The sequence below is a fragment of the Pholis gunnellus genome, assembly GCF_910591455.1.
Source record: "Pholis gunnellus genome assembly, chromosome: 4".
Classification (NCBI taxonomy): Eukaryota; Metazoa; Chordata; class Actinopteri; order Perciformes; family Pholidae; genus Pholis; species Pholis gunnellus.
Window position 1 is genome coordinate 11,636,315 of NC_136530.1, and position 13,800 is coordinate 11,650,114.

General features: G+C 37.9%; 1 protein-coding gene across 1 annotated transcript; it reads right to left on the reverse strand.

The window, feature by feature from the left end:
- Positions 1-3,594: 3,594 nt before the first annotated feature.
- On the reverse strand, positions 3,595-13,731 carry LOC306694860 (5-hydroxytryptamine receptor 3C-like; the record flags this gene model as incomplete). The annotated part of the gene is made up of 14 exons (XM_079157900.1): positions 3,595-3,878; positions 3,978-4,187; positions 5,425-5,664; positions 6,498-6,667; positions 9,912-10,170; positions 10,306-10,491; positions 10,868-11,078; positions 11,186-11,346; positions 11,894-12,063; positions 12,502-12,608; positions 12,748-12,792; positions 12,973-13,136; positions 13,490-13,544; positions 13,720-13,731. The coding sequence occupies 14 exons, from the start codon at positions 13,729-13,731 to the stop codon at positions 3,595-3,597; spliced, it is 2,274 nt and encodes a 757-aa protein (XP_079014026.1).
- Between the last annotated feature and the right edge of the window lie 69 nt (positions 13,732-13,800).

Below are 13,800 nucleotides of genomic sequence, written 5' to 3' on the forward strand. Positions count from 1 at the left end.
AATTGATCTCAGGAGTCGGTTTAACTTGTGTCTAGGTGAGAAGTACAGGACGTCATTTGCTTTTAGCCTTAGGAATAAAAGCAAATAGGAGAACTTTGTGAATACATGACCAGTGTTGTTCCAGTTCCTAACTTCCAGGGTAGATGGATCATAGTTAAATGGTTTGTTGGAACATGTAAATATCCACTTTGGTCTGTATTACTTGCCTAATTTTTTACAAGATCTGGTCGGTTTTAACTGTTTACTTGCGGCTACATTTTAAATGAGACATGTAGAATAACATATTTTTGATGTAATATCACAATTTCACCACGTCTACACATGGATTGTGAAAATTAGCAAAGTCTGGAAATGAAGCCAGTGTGTCAGTTCTCATACAAAGGCTCCATATCCTCACTATCCTCACTAATCATATTGCAGGCCAACGTCACCATAAGAAAAACTGAATAATAAGTTGATTTGGGATTTATTAAAGGAAATTGTGCACTGGCAGGCATACGCAAGGTTTTATAAATCATAACACTTTTCCGGCCTACGTATATTTCCTCATTTGTATATACGCAAACATTCCGTGTGGATCCTACGCACTGTTTTGTAAATGAGACCTCAGGCCTGCGCTTCACCTGCTTATGGCTTTAGGAAGGCAAATAGGAAAACCTCAAAGACGCATGAACAGTGTCGTTCCAGTTACTAGAAACCTCAAGGGGATTGAGAGTCAGATAGTTTGTTGAAACATGCTGATCGTTATTGTTTAACTGACAATGCAAGAGAAAAGTTAGGACGACTTTAAAGATCTTTTTGAAAAAAAGCAAGCAGGTATTTGGTTTCAGAGCCTCAGGGGCGGGGGGGGGGGGGGGGGGGGGGGGGGGTATTGTTAGGATTTTATCAACACTAGCACTCTTTTCTATTCTGCTTCGATCGGTTCGGTTCCTAATCGATACTCTTATCTGATTTTTTTACTTACCGTAAAATTACTTTAATTATTCTTGTATGTATACAAATAGTATTTATTGAGCAGCATTACAAGAAGTTCAAAAATCTTTAAAATACGAAAAAAGATAAGAGTTAAATTGATGAGATAGACCAAATAAATACATACTTTTCTTAATATTTGCTCAAAGGCAGATCTTTGTTTGTAATCGGTACAGAATGGGGTAAGACTTAATTCACTGTTAAACAACATGCTTCATATCAGCTACACGATACACACATTGATCCATTTGAAATTTGAGGCAACTCATTACACTATTAAATGCTACTATTGTGTAGTTTTATCAGCCAACTTTTAACAGATTATCTATTTATTCAACTCATTTTGTAGTTGGTCAATATTCTTTCTTTCTTACCGTGAAGCAGGAATGATGAAAGGATGAAAAGACACCTTCATAACTTGTCTCATCAATTTAAAAGCAAAATTCCAAGTGTCTAAAGAAATGGTGAATCTTGTTTCTAAATGGATCTACTCTACTTACAGATTTACATTTGAATTACTTGCATGCATGTCTTGTTTGTCATAATAACAGTGTTTACAACTGAAATAAACAAACCAAACAAGGGAGTACATGTCATTAAAATGTGAACGATGTTCTTCATTTCATTAGAGTTGGTTTCAGTTGTTAGATCTGTTTATCTTAGCAGTTTGCACATCCTTAACAAATATTATAAATGCACAAATAAGCAATGAGCCTAAATCATTACTCACATTTACATCTCACTCAATACAGAGGTCAAGAGAAAACTATACAAATTAATTATTTAATGTATGCTGGGCGAAACATAGAGGCAATGCATGAAATTCTCCCCAGCGTGTAATTGACTGTTTTTAAACTTTTCAGTGTGAATCGTGACTCTGCTCTGCAATAATATTCACTAATTTATCAGAGCGTAATTAGGGATGTTGGGATTAACCTGTTTAATCGTAACCAGGTTTATATAACTCACTTTTTCATAACTGTAGGAATTGAAGAAGCTACGATATAGATGGCGTCCTGATCATAGACTATATATAAGAAGTGGAAGTGGATATTTCCTCTGATAATAATCGGGATATCAAAATTCCATATTGTGACATCCCTAATCCCAAAGATTACTCTCAAAATTATTGTTTTTTTTACAATAGCAGGCACAATTGAGGTGTAACATATGGAAGCCCATTCCGCCAGCATAAAAAAAAAAAAGAAATCCACCCAAAAAAAATTTTTAAAAAAGATTATGACGTTTTTTATTTTATTTTTTTAAATTATTACACTAATAGTAACACTAATTACAGTATATTTGCAAACTCATTCGTATTATTATTAGTGCTGGGCAAGTTAACACGTTATTATCGCGTTAACGCATTAATAAACTAACACCAACAATTATTTTATAGCGCGTTTTTTTTTTTTGAAAGTCCGTTGCTCACTGACGGTGGAGGAATGGAGACTACTGGACATCGCTGCGGTAAAGTCAGCAGACACTCAGATCTCCGTGGTCAACTCAGCAGACACTTAAATTTTAGTGCACCTATATGCTGAAATTCACGGTAAACGCATTCAAACGGTACAGATCGGGAGCGAGCGAAGGATTTTGAAAGTTAGCGGAAAGATTAACGTGAGACAACATCCGGTTTCTTCAGACGAACATCCGGTTTTCAGAATAAGATGAAAAGTATGAATTATACATAAGTTTTAAGTATAAAACATGTTTTTAATTTTTTTTTTCGGTTAAATAAAATAAAATAAAAAACATAAAAACCTTTTTTTTTTTTTTTTTTTTTTTTTTTTTACTTTTTTTCCGGTTAAATAAAATAAAATAAAAAAAACAACATAATCTTTCTTTTTTTTTTGGGTGGATTTCTTTTTTTTTTTTTTATGCTGCTGGGAATGGGCTTCCATAGTAACGTTACATGTCAATATGGAAATGAATGCAAAGAAGGAACTGGAACAGTTTTGTGTTTTAATGCTTCACATTACAGAGACGTATTGTCCTAGGTCCCGTTTCCCAATAAGTTAAGTGATTTCCACTCTAGGTACGAGACACTTGCTAAACTATGATCATCTTTGTCATCAACAGTATTTCCAGTTAAGATGCTTTTAGGAAACACCAGGCTTAAGAGGGAAAAAACGGATCTCACAATCATCCGAGCCTTTATATGCTTCTGGGAAACGAGGCCCTGTACATCAACTCAGGAAAAGTGGCAAATAGAAGAACTTGTAAGACACATACATTTTGTCCTCTTTACAATAATCCTCCAGGGTAGAGTGATGACTGTAGTTCGAATTGTTTGTACAAGTATGCAATTATGTGTTGCGTGACTGACAATGCTGGAGAAAAGTCAACAGGAGTTACAAAATCTCTCTAGATGTTTATTTTAGAGCGTCAGTGCCCTAAAACGTAACTGTTAAACGGTTAAATAACACAAAACATCAAATTGAATTGTGAAAGAGGGACAGTTCAGCGGAGAGATGTACCCTAACATAATAACTTTCAAATGCAACAACTCGACCAACCTTCACAATTCTTGCAGCAGTTAGTAGTAATAGTAGTAATTGACAATGACTATGAGAAAGCCTGTTAACAAATACGAAAAAACAAACAAACTCGAAAGCAACATCAGGATGTGTTGTTTGACTGCATCCAGATGATGATGATGGTAATGAAGCTGACTGATATGAAGAGGATGTAGAGGCAGAAAAGCAGGCGGTCTATAATGAATCCCACCTGGATCCACTCTTCCGAGCTCTGGCTTTCCCCTAGCCGCTGCTTCACCTGAAGGCAGATGGCTTGGAGGTCGCTGCCTAGGCTCCTCAGCTCCTGCCAGACCAGCTCCTTATCCAGCGGCCCTTTCTGTTGTGAAACCTCGCCGTCCTCTGCCACCAGAGAAGAGACTTTCATTTCTGTTGTAGAGGATAAGAAGAGGGCGGTGATGGCAACTGGGACTGTTTATATTGACGTAAGGACTTGCATAGTTTCACATTCCAAATCTCACAGACTACCTTGTGCAGCAGGATTTCGGATGACTGTGTCCTCTCGATCTCTGGGCTTGGGAGGAAGCCGTACCAGGCGGCCCAGGATGTGAAGAACAAACACTCTGATCCAACGAGGGACTGGAGAGTAGTGAGCGGAGCCGCACAGCAGGTTTGTGATGAGGATAGTCTCCAGTAGACTAGCCGCCATAAGAGCCAGGCACAGACACAGGAACACGTCTGGGATAATAGTAATAATAATAATTATAATAATGTGCTTTTTAGAATTTTTTCTTTTTTTTTCACATACCCGCTTAACAGACAAATTAACAAGATAAATCCATGCCGAAAACTTCAAGCATTAAAGGCCATTGACATACAGCATTATCACCGTTTAAGTTGATATGGCAAATGTGGCAGTTTCTTTTTACTCATCAGACAGATACGTCGTAGCTTTAGCATTCATTTAGAGCCATGTTTCTGTCTTTCTGATGAATTTAAAGGAAGAGTGTGTAACATTTAGGGGGGTTTATTGGCAGATATTGAATATAATATTAATAACTATGTTTTAATCGGTGTATCATTAAATGAAACTAAGAATCGTAGTGTTTTTACTGGCTTAGAAAAAGCAATTTCTATCTTCCGAGGGAGCGGGTCCTCTTCCACGGAGTCCGCCATCTTGCACTGTAATCCGATATTATAAGCTGGCGCCGGTGCTAAATAATTAAAGTCCGTAGTATTGATAAGCCCCGATGTTACTGGTGCTTTTTATTAGTACTTTAAAATGTTTTGGTGGCATTTTATTATCACGCTGCAGCACGCATTTGCTCTGCTTTTTCTGTTGGGCAGAGATCCTCCCACGACTCACTCACATAGACACAAACAAACACAGACAGCGAGCAGATAAACTGCTGAAGTCAAGATTAATCGAGTTGATGGAAACTACGCTTGTTACTGTACGTGCAATAAAATGTTTGCGAGTAAAAAGCGGATACTTTATCAATGCATCTGTGCAACAACCATGGACATAACAAAAGTGAAACCTAATTCAATCTGCTCTTTTTGCAGTCTCATCCACTGCTGCTATGTTTACATAAGCACAGCACACACCATCGGCCAAAAGCTTTTTTTAAAAACTGCATCTGCCGGCTGAGACAAAGCAACTTGGTGGACGGAAGACGGAGGGCAGAGGACAGGAGGAATGACTGATACCAACTGAAGTCTGTATTCAGAAAATCATTTTATATTTGTTTCCAGTGAGATATTAATTACTTTATATTCTGTTATATATATGATATTATCTTTAGCTGTTAAATGCTTCACCGTTATCACTAGCTAGTGGCTAACTTTGTCTGACTGGTGTTTGATGCTAGCCAGGTAGTTCACAGAAATGTTACTGAAAACAGCTGCATCATTGAATTTTTGAATTTTTGGCTTCAAGTGACTTTCGCAGTAGTGGAGGGTATTGTCAACTGACTTATGAGAGGTATGGTGTTTCCAGTGACCGGCAGCAGGTCGTTCATGATGAGCAGGAAGACGGTGTAGCCCAGGATGAGGGTCATCTTAAAGGAGGACCGATCCACATTCTGAGGAGGCAGCAGGAAGCTGAAGAGGTCCACTGTGATGAGGAAGCAGCTGGGGATCAGCAGGTTCACCACATAGAGGGTGGCCCGGCGCTTCACTGACACCTGTAGCGGTGCCGAAAAATACACAGCAGCTGGTAAACCAGACTTCTTAGATTTGTACAGAACAGAACTAATTACATGTTTAGCTGTTTTACTCAATTTTACACTGCCTGAAAAGATGGCTCTAAGAAGTTTTGTTGTATTTGAATAAATATATAACATTTTTGATAAAATTATGCGGATACAAAATCATCACAATTAAGAACATCTAGCAAGCGAAAGTTAAAACAATACATCCCAGAACACAGACACATTTACACATTTTACATTTTAACACAGCATACAAGACTTTACTGTGTCAAAAACGTATGTTGTATGATGATGGTCATGCATCCTCAGTAGGGTAACTGTTAATATTCCCTGTGATGGATTCATATTTTCATTGTTATATTCTACATTATACACTTCCTGTAGTAAAATATTTGGTGACGTAGACTAAAAGACCTCCCAAAATACTTTTCAATCCTGCACCTCCTTCTCTTTTGTGTTGTGTAGCATACAATAAGGTTACAGTCTACAATATTTCCTTACAAAGAAGCGCATCTCTTGGTACATTCCTTCATTCGTAGTTGGTAGTAGGGATGTCTTCACTGTGAGTCCAATTAGTTCCCACTCGCCCATAGTTTTCATCACTTCTTTAGAGCGTTTTAATATATGTGATACATTTGATGAGAGGTCTAGCCGCAGAGAAGGTGCTGAAATCAAAATATAATAGTCAATGCTTTGGTGAGATTTCATCCTTATAATGCCATTAGTAACAAAAATGTCTATCTGGATCATTCAATTGACAGAGGTGTATTAAAACGATTAAAAAAACACATCAATCTGTACATCTCAGGTATTGTGTAGATCTGTTTCTACTCACCATAGTGTATGTAGGAGTTGAAGGTTAAACTGCAGTTCTGGATGTCAAATGGAAACGTGTAGATGTCGAGCCTGCAGGAGCTGATCACTCTGACAGGGTGACCATCAATCACCAAGCCGTTAGAATACAGATAAGTGTATGGGACAAATGGAGCGGAGTTCTTCTCCATACTACAGGACGAAAACAAATAGAAGCCAGTAAAGATGATTGGTAATATCTACTTTCTGTGTACAAATACGAATAGCTATGTTTGTAAAATACACAAACATAAGTACAGCAAGTTTTAAGTTAAACATAAGTTCACGACGTTTGTGTTTTGTCTTAAAAGAAGACCCAATTGGTTTTGGCTCTGCGCTAAAACACTGCATTTCAATTTAAACAATGCTTTTCTGACAGAAAGAAGTATTTATAAGTACAGCTCTGATGTGGCGGTCAATCAAGGTCAGGCCACTGATGTGTGTAAAGTCAACCCACAAATACGGCTGCACCGTGATGGTACTTACAATTCATTTATGACGATATCGGGAACCCAGAGCAGTTTCCTTGGAATTGTAATCCGTGATGTACCGCACTGTTCTGGGTCCCACCTGACAAACTCATTCCTCCATTTCTGCAGCATGAATCAGACAGATGCAACACAAACTACATTGAGTATAAAACTACAGCTATCAACATTATTGTCTTCATTCTTTTTGACTGTAAACATTTTCTACCAAGTTTTTTTGGTCGATAACATCATGTAGTATCTAATGTTTTGTTGCTGGTATGCAGTAAAATCTGCCCAAAAACTAGATCTAAGATCCAAACTGACAACTTCCATGTTTTTCCAATTCTCAAGCGTGGAAAGAGGTGAACAATTTTATTCTTGCTGGTAACTGAGAAGGTGATTTTAAAGAGAGTACTTACTAACTCTTGCCATATATATGTTTTCAGGACTTGGGCCTTTTCATCCTGAAAAAAAAAGCCCAACATTCATTCCTATGCATTCCTTCTTTACCGACATTTTCTTTCATTGAAAGACATTATAGATACTGACAAAGATTACATGAAATTGTCTTGTTGGCTGGTATAACCACAGTAAAGTTGTTGAACTTAGAAAGAAAATCAGTTTAAAAATCAGTTATTCATAGTTTAATCTAAGAAGGCTTTTACACTGAGAAGCTATGGAACATGGCGTAGTAGTGAGTTGGTTTTAGGGTAATGTATGGTCTCTTACCACCCCCAAAATGCTAAAAAGGATGAAGTCAATGCTGACGGTGGTGCGGGTTGATTCATGCATGACAGGTCGAATGGAGCTGAGGTTCAAGACAGGTTGGAGAGCTTCCAGCAGGGAAGGCGGGTTTGGTTGAGAGCAATTCAGCATGACAGAATTGCAAGGAGCTACGGAGGAATAAATGAATCGCAGTTATGATTGTTGCGTAGATTAGCTGCACCAACTAGCAGAAAGTAATGGTATTTCCCAACTGCATGAATTTAAAAAAACAAACAAATTGTATAGTAACATAAGTAACCTGGACAAAGAACATAACTGATGTTTTTTCTTTTTTAATTAATAAATGAATGCTCACAAATTAGTTTGTAACTTCACTTTGTGGATAAAACAAGTGCCTTTTTAATACAAATATCTCTCCTTTAATTGGAAGGACATTAAATCATCTACTGATAAAATGAGTAATAATGTTCAACATATATGAACAAATATATTTTCTCTTGACTTGATTGTACATAGTGGCCTCGCTAAACCATCACAATAACTCAATGAATTTAAAACTTTTCACTTCCTCTACGACATATATCACTGCATCATACAGTGGGAGCTGTACTTACCATGCATGAGCACAGAGATGATGAAGATGAATAGAACCTTAGCAGGCTTGACTTTCCGCGGGCAGCACTAAAAACATTAACATTGGGTCTGGTGTTTATGGCTGTCCTGTAAAGTTGTCTACATACATTTTAGGTGGCAAATACAGACAAAGTATACGGCAAAACTATAATTGTCCTTGTTAATGTACAGTAAGTGCATTTAAATACCTAAATCTAAAGGTTAGTTGATTCCAAATGTGGCAAGCCAGAAAAGCCCTGAATCGAAGTCCCAAAAGTAGGAAACCATCAGAAAATATCCAGAAATAGAGTTTCATTTTTTTAAGATCCAAAAGGGAAAGTGTGACTTTTTTAAAGGTTGCCAACATTAATGCTGTTTACATAAATGATTTAACCCTCCTGCTTACATCTTGGGGAGTTCTGCATATTCAGATAAAGTTACATGCAAGATATTCAGGCTACTTTAATAACTACACGTAGTTTGAATACAGGATACACTATATTGCCAAAAGTTTGGAGATGTATGTTGGGTTAGGCTTCTTGGTTTTAAGGGACATGCTGATGGAACAACATTCAATGATAATTTAGACAACAATGTGCATCTTGCTTTTTGGCAAACACTAACCTCAACCTTCCCAAACCTTTAGGATGACTGAGTCAAGCCTCATCGCGCAGCATCAGCCTGACCTCAGTAACGCAGCAATGTTTCAAAATCTTGTGATTGAATGTCCACATTAAAGATGAACCGATTCAAAAAGCTTGATTCGTTATCTGACATCATTAATTGAATAAATAACAATTCAGTACATTTATGTCTGTGTATTTAGTTGTTCTATTTTCTTTTTGACAAAGTTAGCAAAGCACTTTTTAAGCCAAGCCTGATGTTGCCTTACACACAGAAGAATGATCCCAGTCACGTCCACACAGTAAAGCAGACAGCTTATTCATTTAACACTGGTATCGGATCGGTACTTGGTATTGGCCAATACCCAAAGCCCAGGTATTGGTATCACGACTGAAAAGGTTGGATCAGTGCATCCCTAGTCCACGTACTTTTGGCCATGTAGTTTACCCTTTTTAGTGCAGTGAAGGATTTGTTCACTCTGTGTGACTAGAGGAATGTTTGTCACCTTGATTTTTAATTTTTACTTATTTCATAATTTTAAAGTTTTGGTTTGTGTAATATGATTCTACAATAGAATATAGAATAAAAAATTGACGTTAAAATGAATGAATAAAAAGGAAAACTATTCGAACATGATTATTATATTTGAAATGAATGTCAGTCCAAAACTGAAAGAATCTTTTCAAGTAATTTTATTTTGTATACAATGTTTTCCTCCATTTTAGAATGGCACAATATAACACAGAAGGCTTCTACGGCTGATTAGAGTTAATTAAATAATAAGACCATTTGCTATTATTAATAAAACAATAACTTTAGAGTATGTAAAAATGTCTTGGCTCCAATCTAAACAACAAAATGATTATGTATTGATCAAATTCAACATACGTTTAAGTTACTTGCTACATAAATGGAGCCGCTCAAAACAGACAGCAGTTGTCTACTGACTGTACGAGTTCACCCACATAATGATGATGGTAACGAAGCTGACTGATATGAAGAGGATGTAGAGGCCGAACAGCAGGCGGTCTATGATGAAACCCACCTGGATCCAGTCCTCCGAGCCCTGGCTTCCACCCAGCTTCTCCACCTGGAGGCGGATGGCCTGGAGGTTCTTGCCCAAGCTCCTCAGCTCCTGAAGGGACTTGTCCTCCACCACTGGCCCCATCTCAGAACGCCGATCATCAGGTTTTTGCTGCGCCACCACAACGTTGGGTTTCATCTCTAGTTTTCAAGGGGAAAAAGTTTAAATTAAAAAAATATATTATTACGTCTACTCCTACAAAGGTGAATGCATATAAACAATCATGCTGATCCATCGGATTTACTTTGCACTGTATATAAAGTCATATTCTGTACCTGAATCTCTTGGTTTTTTAGTTTTCCGAGGCATGCAAACAAGACGGCCCAGAATTTGCAGAACAAGCACTTGGATCCAGCGAGGGACGGGAGAGAAGTCAGCCGAGCCGCACAGCAGGTTGGTGATGAGGATAGTCTCCAGTAGACTGGCCACCATCAGAGCCAGGCAGATAGAGAAGAACACATCTGCCAAAATAAACACAAAATGAAAGTACGTCGTAGTAACTTTAACTGAACAGGTGGAATGAATGAGGGATACTAGCTTTTCAGCAAACGAGCATTTTGTTTTAAACTCATGCAGTATATATTGGCTGTGCTAATATGTGATATATGTAATATGTGATGAGAAGGTGCATCATCATTATATCATTGTTTTTGACCATAAGCTGTCAGTCTACACTCCACCTGCAGCAGCTCATCTACTGATTCGACAGATGAATGATGCTTCTAAGTAACAACTAGAGCAACAGCAGAAGGCAACAAATACATCTAAAAGCAAGTTAGAGATGTAACAGGTTTCAGTAAATACAGAGAACCTTTGCTGAGTCTGAATTACACTCACTGATGAGAGGTATGGTGTTTCCAGTGATGGGCAGCAGGTCGTTCATGATGAGCAGGAAGACGGTGTAGCCCAGGATCAGTGTCATCTTGAAGGAGGAACGGTCCACATTCTGGGGAGGCAGCAGGAAGCTGAAGAGGTCCACTGTGATGAGGAAGCAGCTGGGGATCAGGAGGTTCACCACATAGAGGGTGGCCCGGCGCCTCACTCTGATCTGTAGAGGTAAGTTGGTTTGCTTGTTTCAAACCCAATACTCTTATAATCTGAGACTCAAATGCAATTTAAGGTGCAATACTTGCAATTTACAGACAACCAACCTACATGAAATATAAGCTCATCAATGTAATCATTATAAACTTCTTCGCGGTGATGATTGGAGGTGATATCCAGCAGCTCCCACTCCCCCATGGTGGTCATCACCCTCTTGGAGATCTTTGTAATGTTAACTGCATCCCTCCCCAGGGAAATCTTTATGTCACTCGCTGGGAATAGGAGGAATAGAGAATTATAATATCCTGTAAAGTCAAGCTCACATTACATATCCACTACATAAATATAGGAATTCATAGTTTAACTAAATGAATATATATTATTTATATCTTATTAAAATGTGTTGTCTGTCACAAGCTTATCACTGTAAACTTCTAATGAAAAGTGATAGATAGATATTCCTCCCTCCCACATTTTCAATAATCATCAGATCAATCCATTTTCAAATACTCTAAAACAGCAGATGCCATGGTGCAGCACACATTGCATAATAGTCTTGTTACAGTTTAACTTTAAATTCCTTCACAACAACATTATTTAAGAGTTTTTTTTCCCTTTGTAAGTGGCCATTTAATTGGAAAAAAGCACACTTTGGAGTCCCAAAATAGAAGTTTACACCATTACAGTTAAACATGCTTTACTGCTCACAATAGGGACAAAGATGACTTGCTGACCATTACATTTATATTTATGTTTTTCCAAGACAGCATACAAAAGTCTATAAAGACGGGAAACAAGACATTTGGGGAAGTGCCTTACCATAGTGCAAGTAGGAGTTGAAAGTCATAGTGCAGTTCTGTACATCGAAGGGAAAGGTGTAGATATCGAGGTTACAGGAGCTGACAACTCTGAGTGGTTTAGAATCGTGCACCCGACCATCGCTATGCAGGTACACGTATGGGACAGTGGGGGCTGTGTTTTCATCCATACTGCAAGACAGAAACAAGCAGAGGAGTTATAAGTGAAACATTGGCCAAGTGACACCATGGCACCTTTAATTCTTTTAATTTACAAAATGAAAAAATAAAAATAATGAATTCATCCATCTAACAAATATTGCATGTTTCGCCACAACATGAAAACACATGAATGAGTCACTCGGTTGTGTGACATTTTCCTTAATTACAGCAAACAAGTGCACTGTAGTGTATTTTGAGTTAATCCCAAATACATTGTGCTGCTTCCGGAAATACTCTAGACCACTAAATGTGTATTAATGCGCGGATACAAATAGTTAGAAATAAAAAATTTACTCCAGTAACATTTGGTAACAACTACTGTGCCCAGCCGGTTTGGGAAATTATTTAACAATTTAAAAAACTTTGCATCTCTAATATGGTTTAGTTTTACATAAGATATATACTCACAATTCATTGATAACAATATCTGGCCCCCAAAACAGGGTTCTGGGAAGAGAAATCCTGTCGGTGCCGCAGTTGATTGGGTCCCAGCTGACAAACTCGTTCATCCACCACTAAAACCACAAAGCTGCTGTCAGTGCACAGAGCCGGTATCGTATAAGTAATAATCACATCATTCACCCCAAAATCATCCCACAATTATTTCTACATCACTGACTGAGAAATATGAACATGGATGATTGCAGTACGTACATTATGTTGCCAAAGGTAAGTGAGCAAGAGTTGAGCCTTTTCATCCTGGAAGACAAGAAAACCTGCTTTAAGACACAAAAACAGTGACCGTGTTTCTAATGTGTTTTTTGGGGACCAACTTAATCCTCAAGGAAGTCTCAGTGGAGCCCAGAAACATAATGGAGTGGGTTACTCAGTATACAGTATAATGCTACTTATTTGTATCTACTGAGAGCTGAAACATACCACTCCTAGTATCCCGTACATGGTGAAGAATGTGGTGACGTTGGTGCTGGTTTTCATGTTCATGACGGGTCGTATGGAGCTCAGGTTGAAGACTGGACGCAGAGCTTGCAGCAGGGCGGGTTGGTTCGGCTGAGAGCAGTTGACCTTGATGACACTGCACACAGCTGAAGGGAAGATTTAAAAATGAGAAAGTTAAGCCGTAAACATGCTTTGGCTTATTTTCAACAAAACAGCACACCTGCAACGAACAAAACGGATTGAAAAATAAGGAGGTTGTCTCAACATTAGTTACCAGTAATCATTGGGATTTCTATTAACTTATTTCCAATTTAATGCAGAATACAAAGAAATGTAAGTCTTCAAGTAGTTGTTACATTTTACGTTGTATAATTGGTCGTGCAGTGCACATTCTCCTAAGCTATTTAATTTTTTATAACCTTGTTGCTTATCTTCATTGCAAACCACTTTTGATATAAGCATGCCTAATACTCGATATTGTGCTGAACAAAAAGCTTACCTGGCATAAGAATGAGAATGATGACCACAGTGGGCATGACTGATGGAGGGAGGCACTAGAATAACACAGTTACAAAAATTAATTTAAACAAACATTAAAACTATTAATTATGGATTGTTTAGGAAAAGGTTATCAGTTACAGAAAAGATGCATTATGACTGATGCTGTATTTAGCCTCTGAAATAACACATCACTACATACAGAATATGCACCAGGAGAAGATACTTTACCTTTGGTGTCATGATGGCAAGAGTCAAATCTTCCTACAGTCGTCTGATTAAAGCCGTTTCTTCAGTATCGCGTCTGGAGAA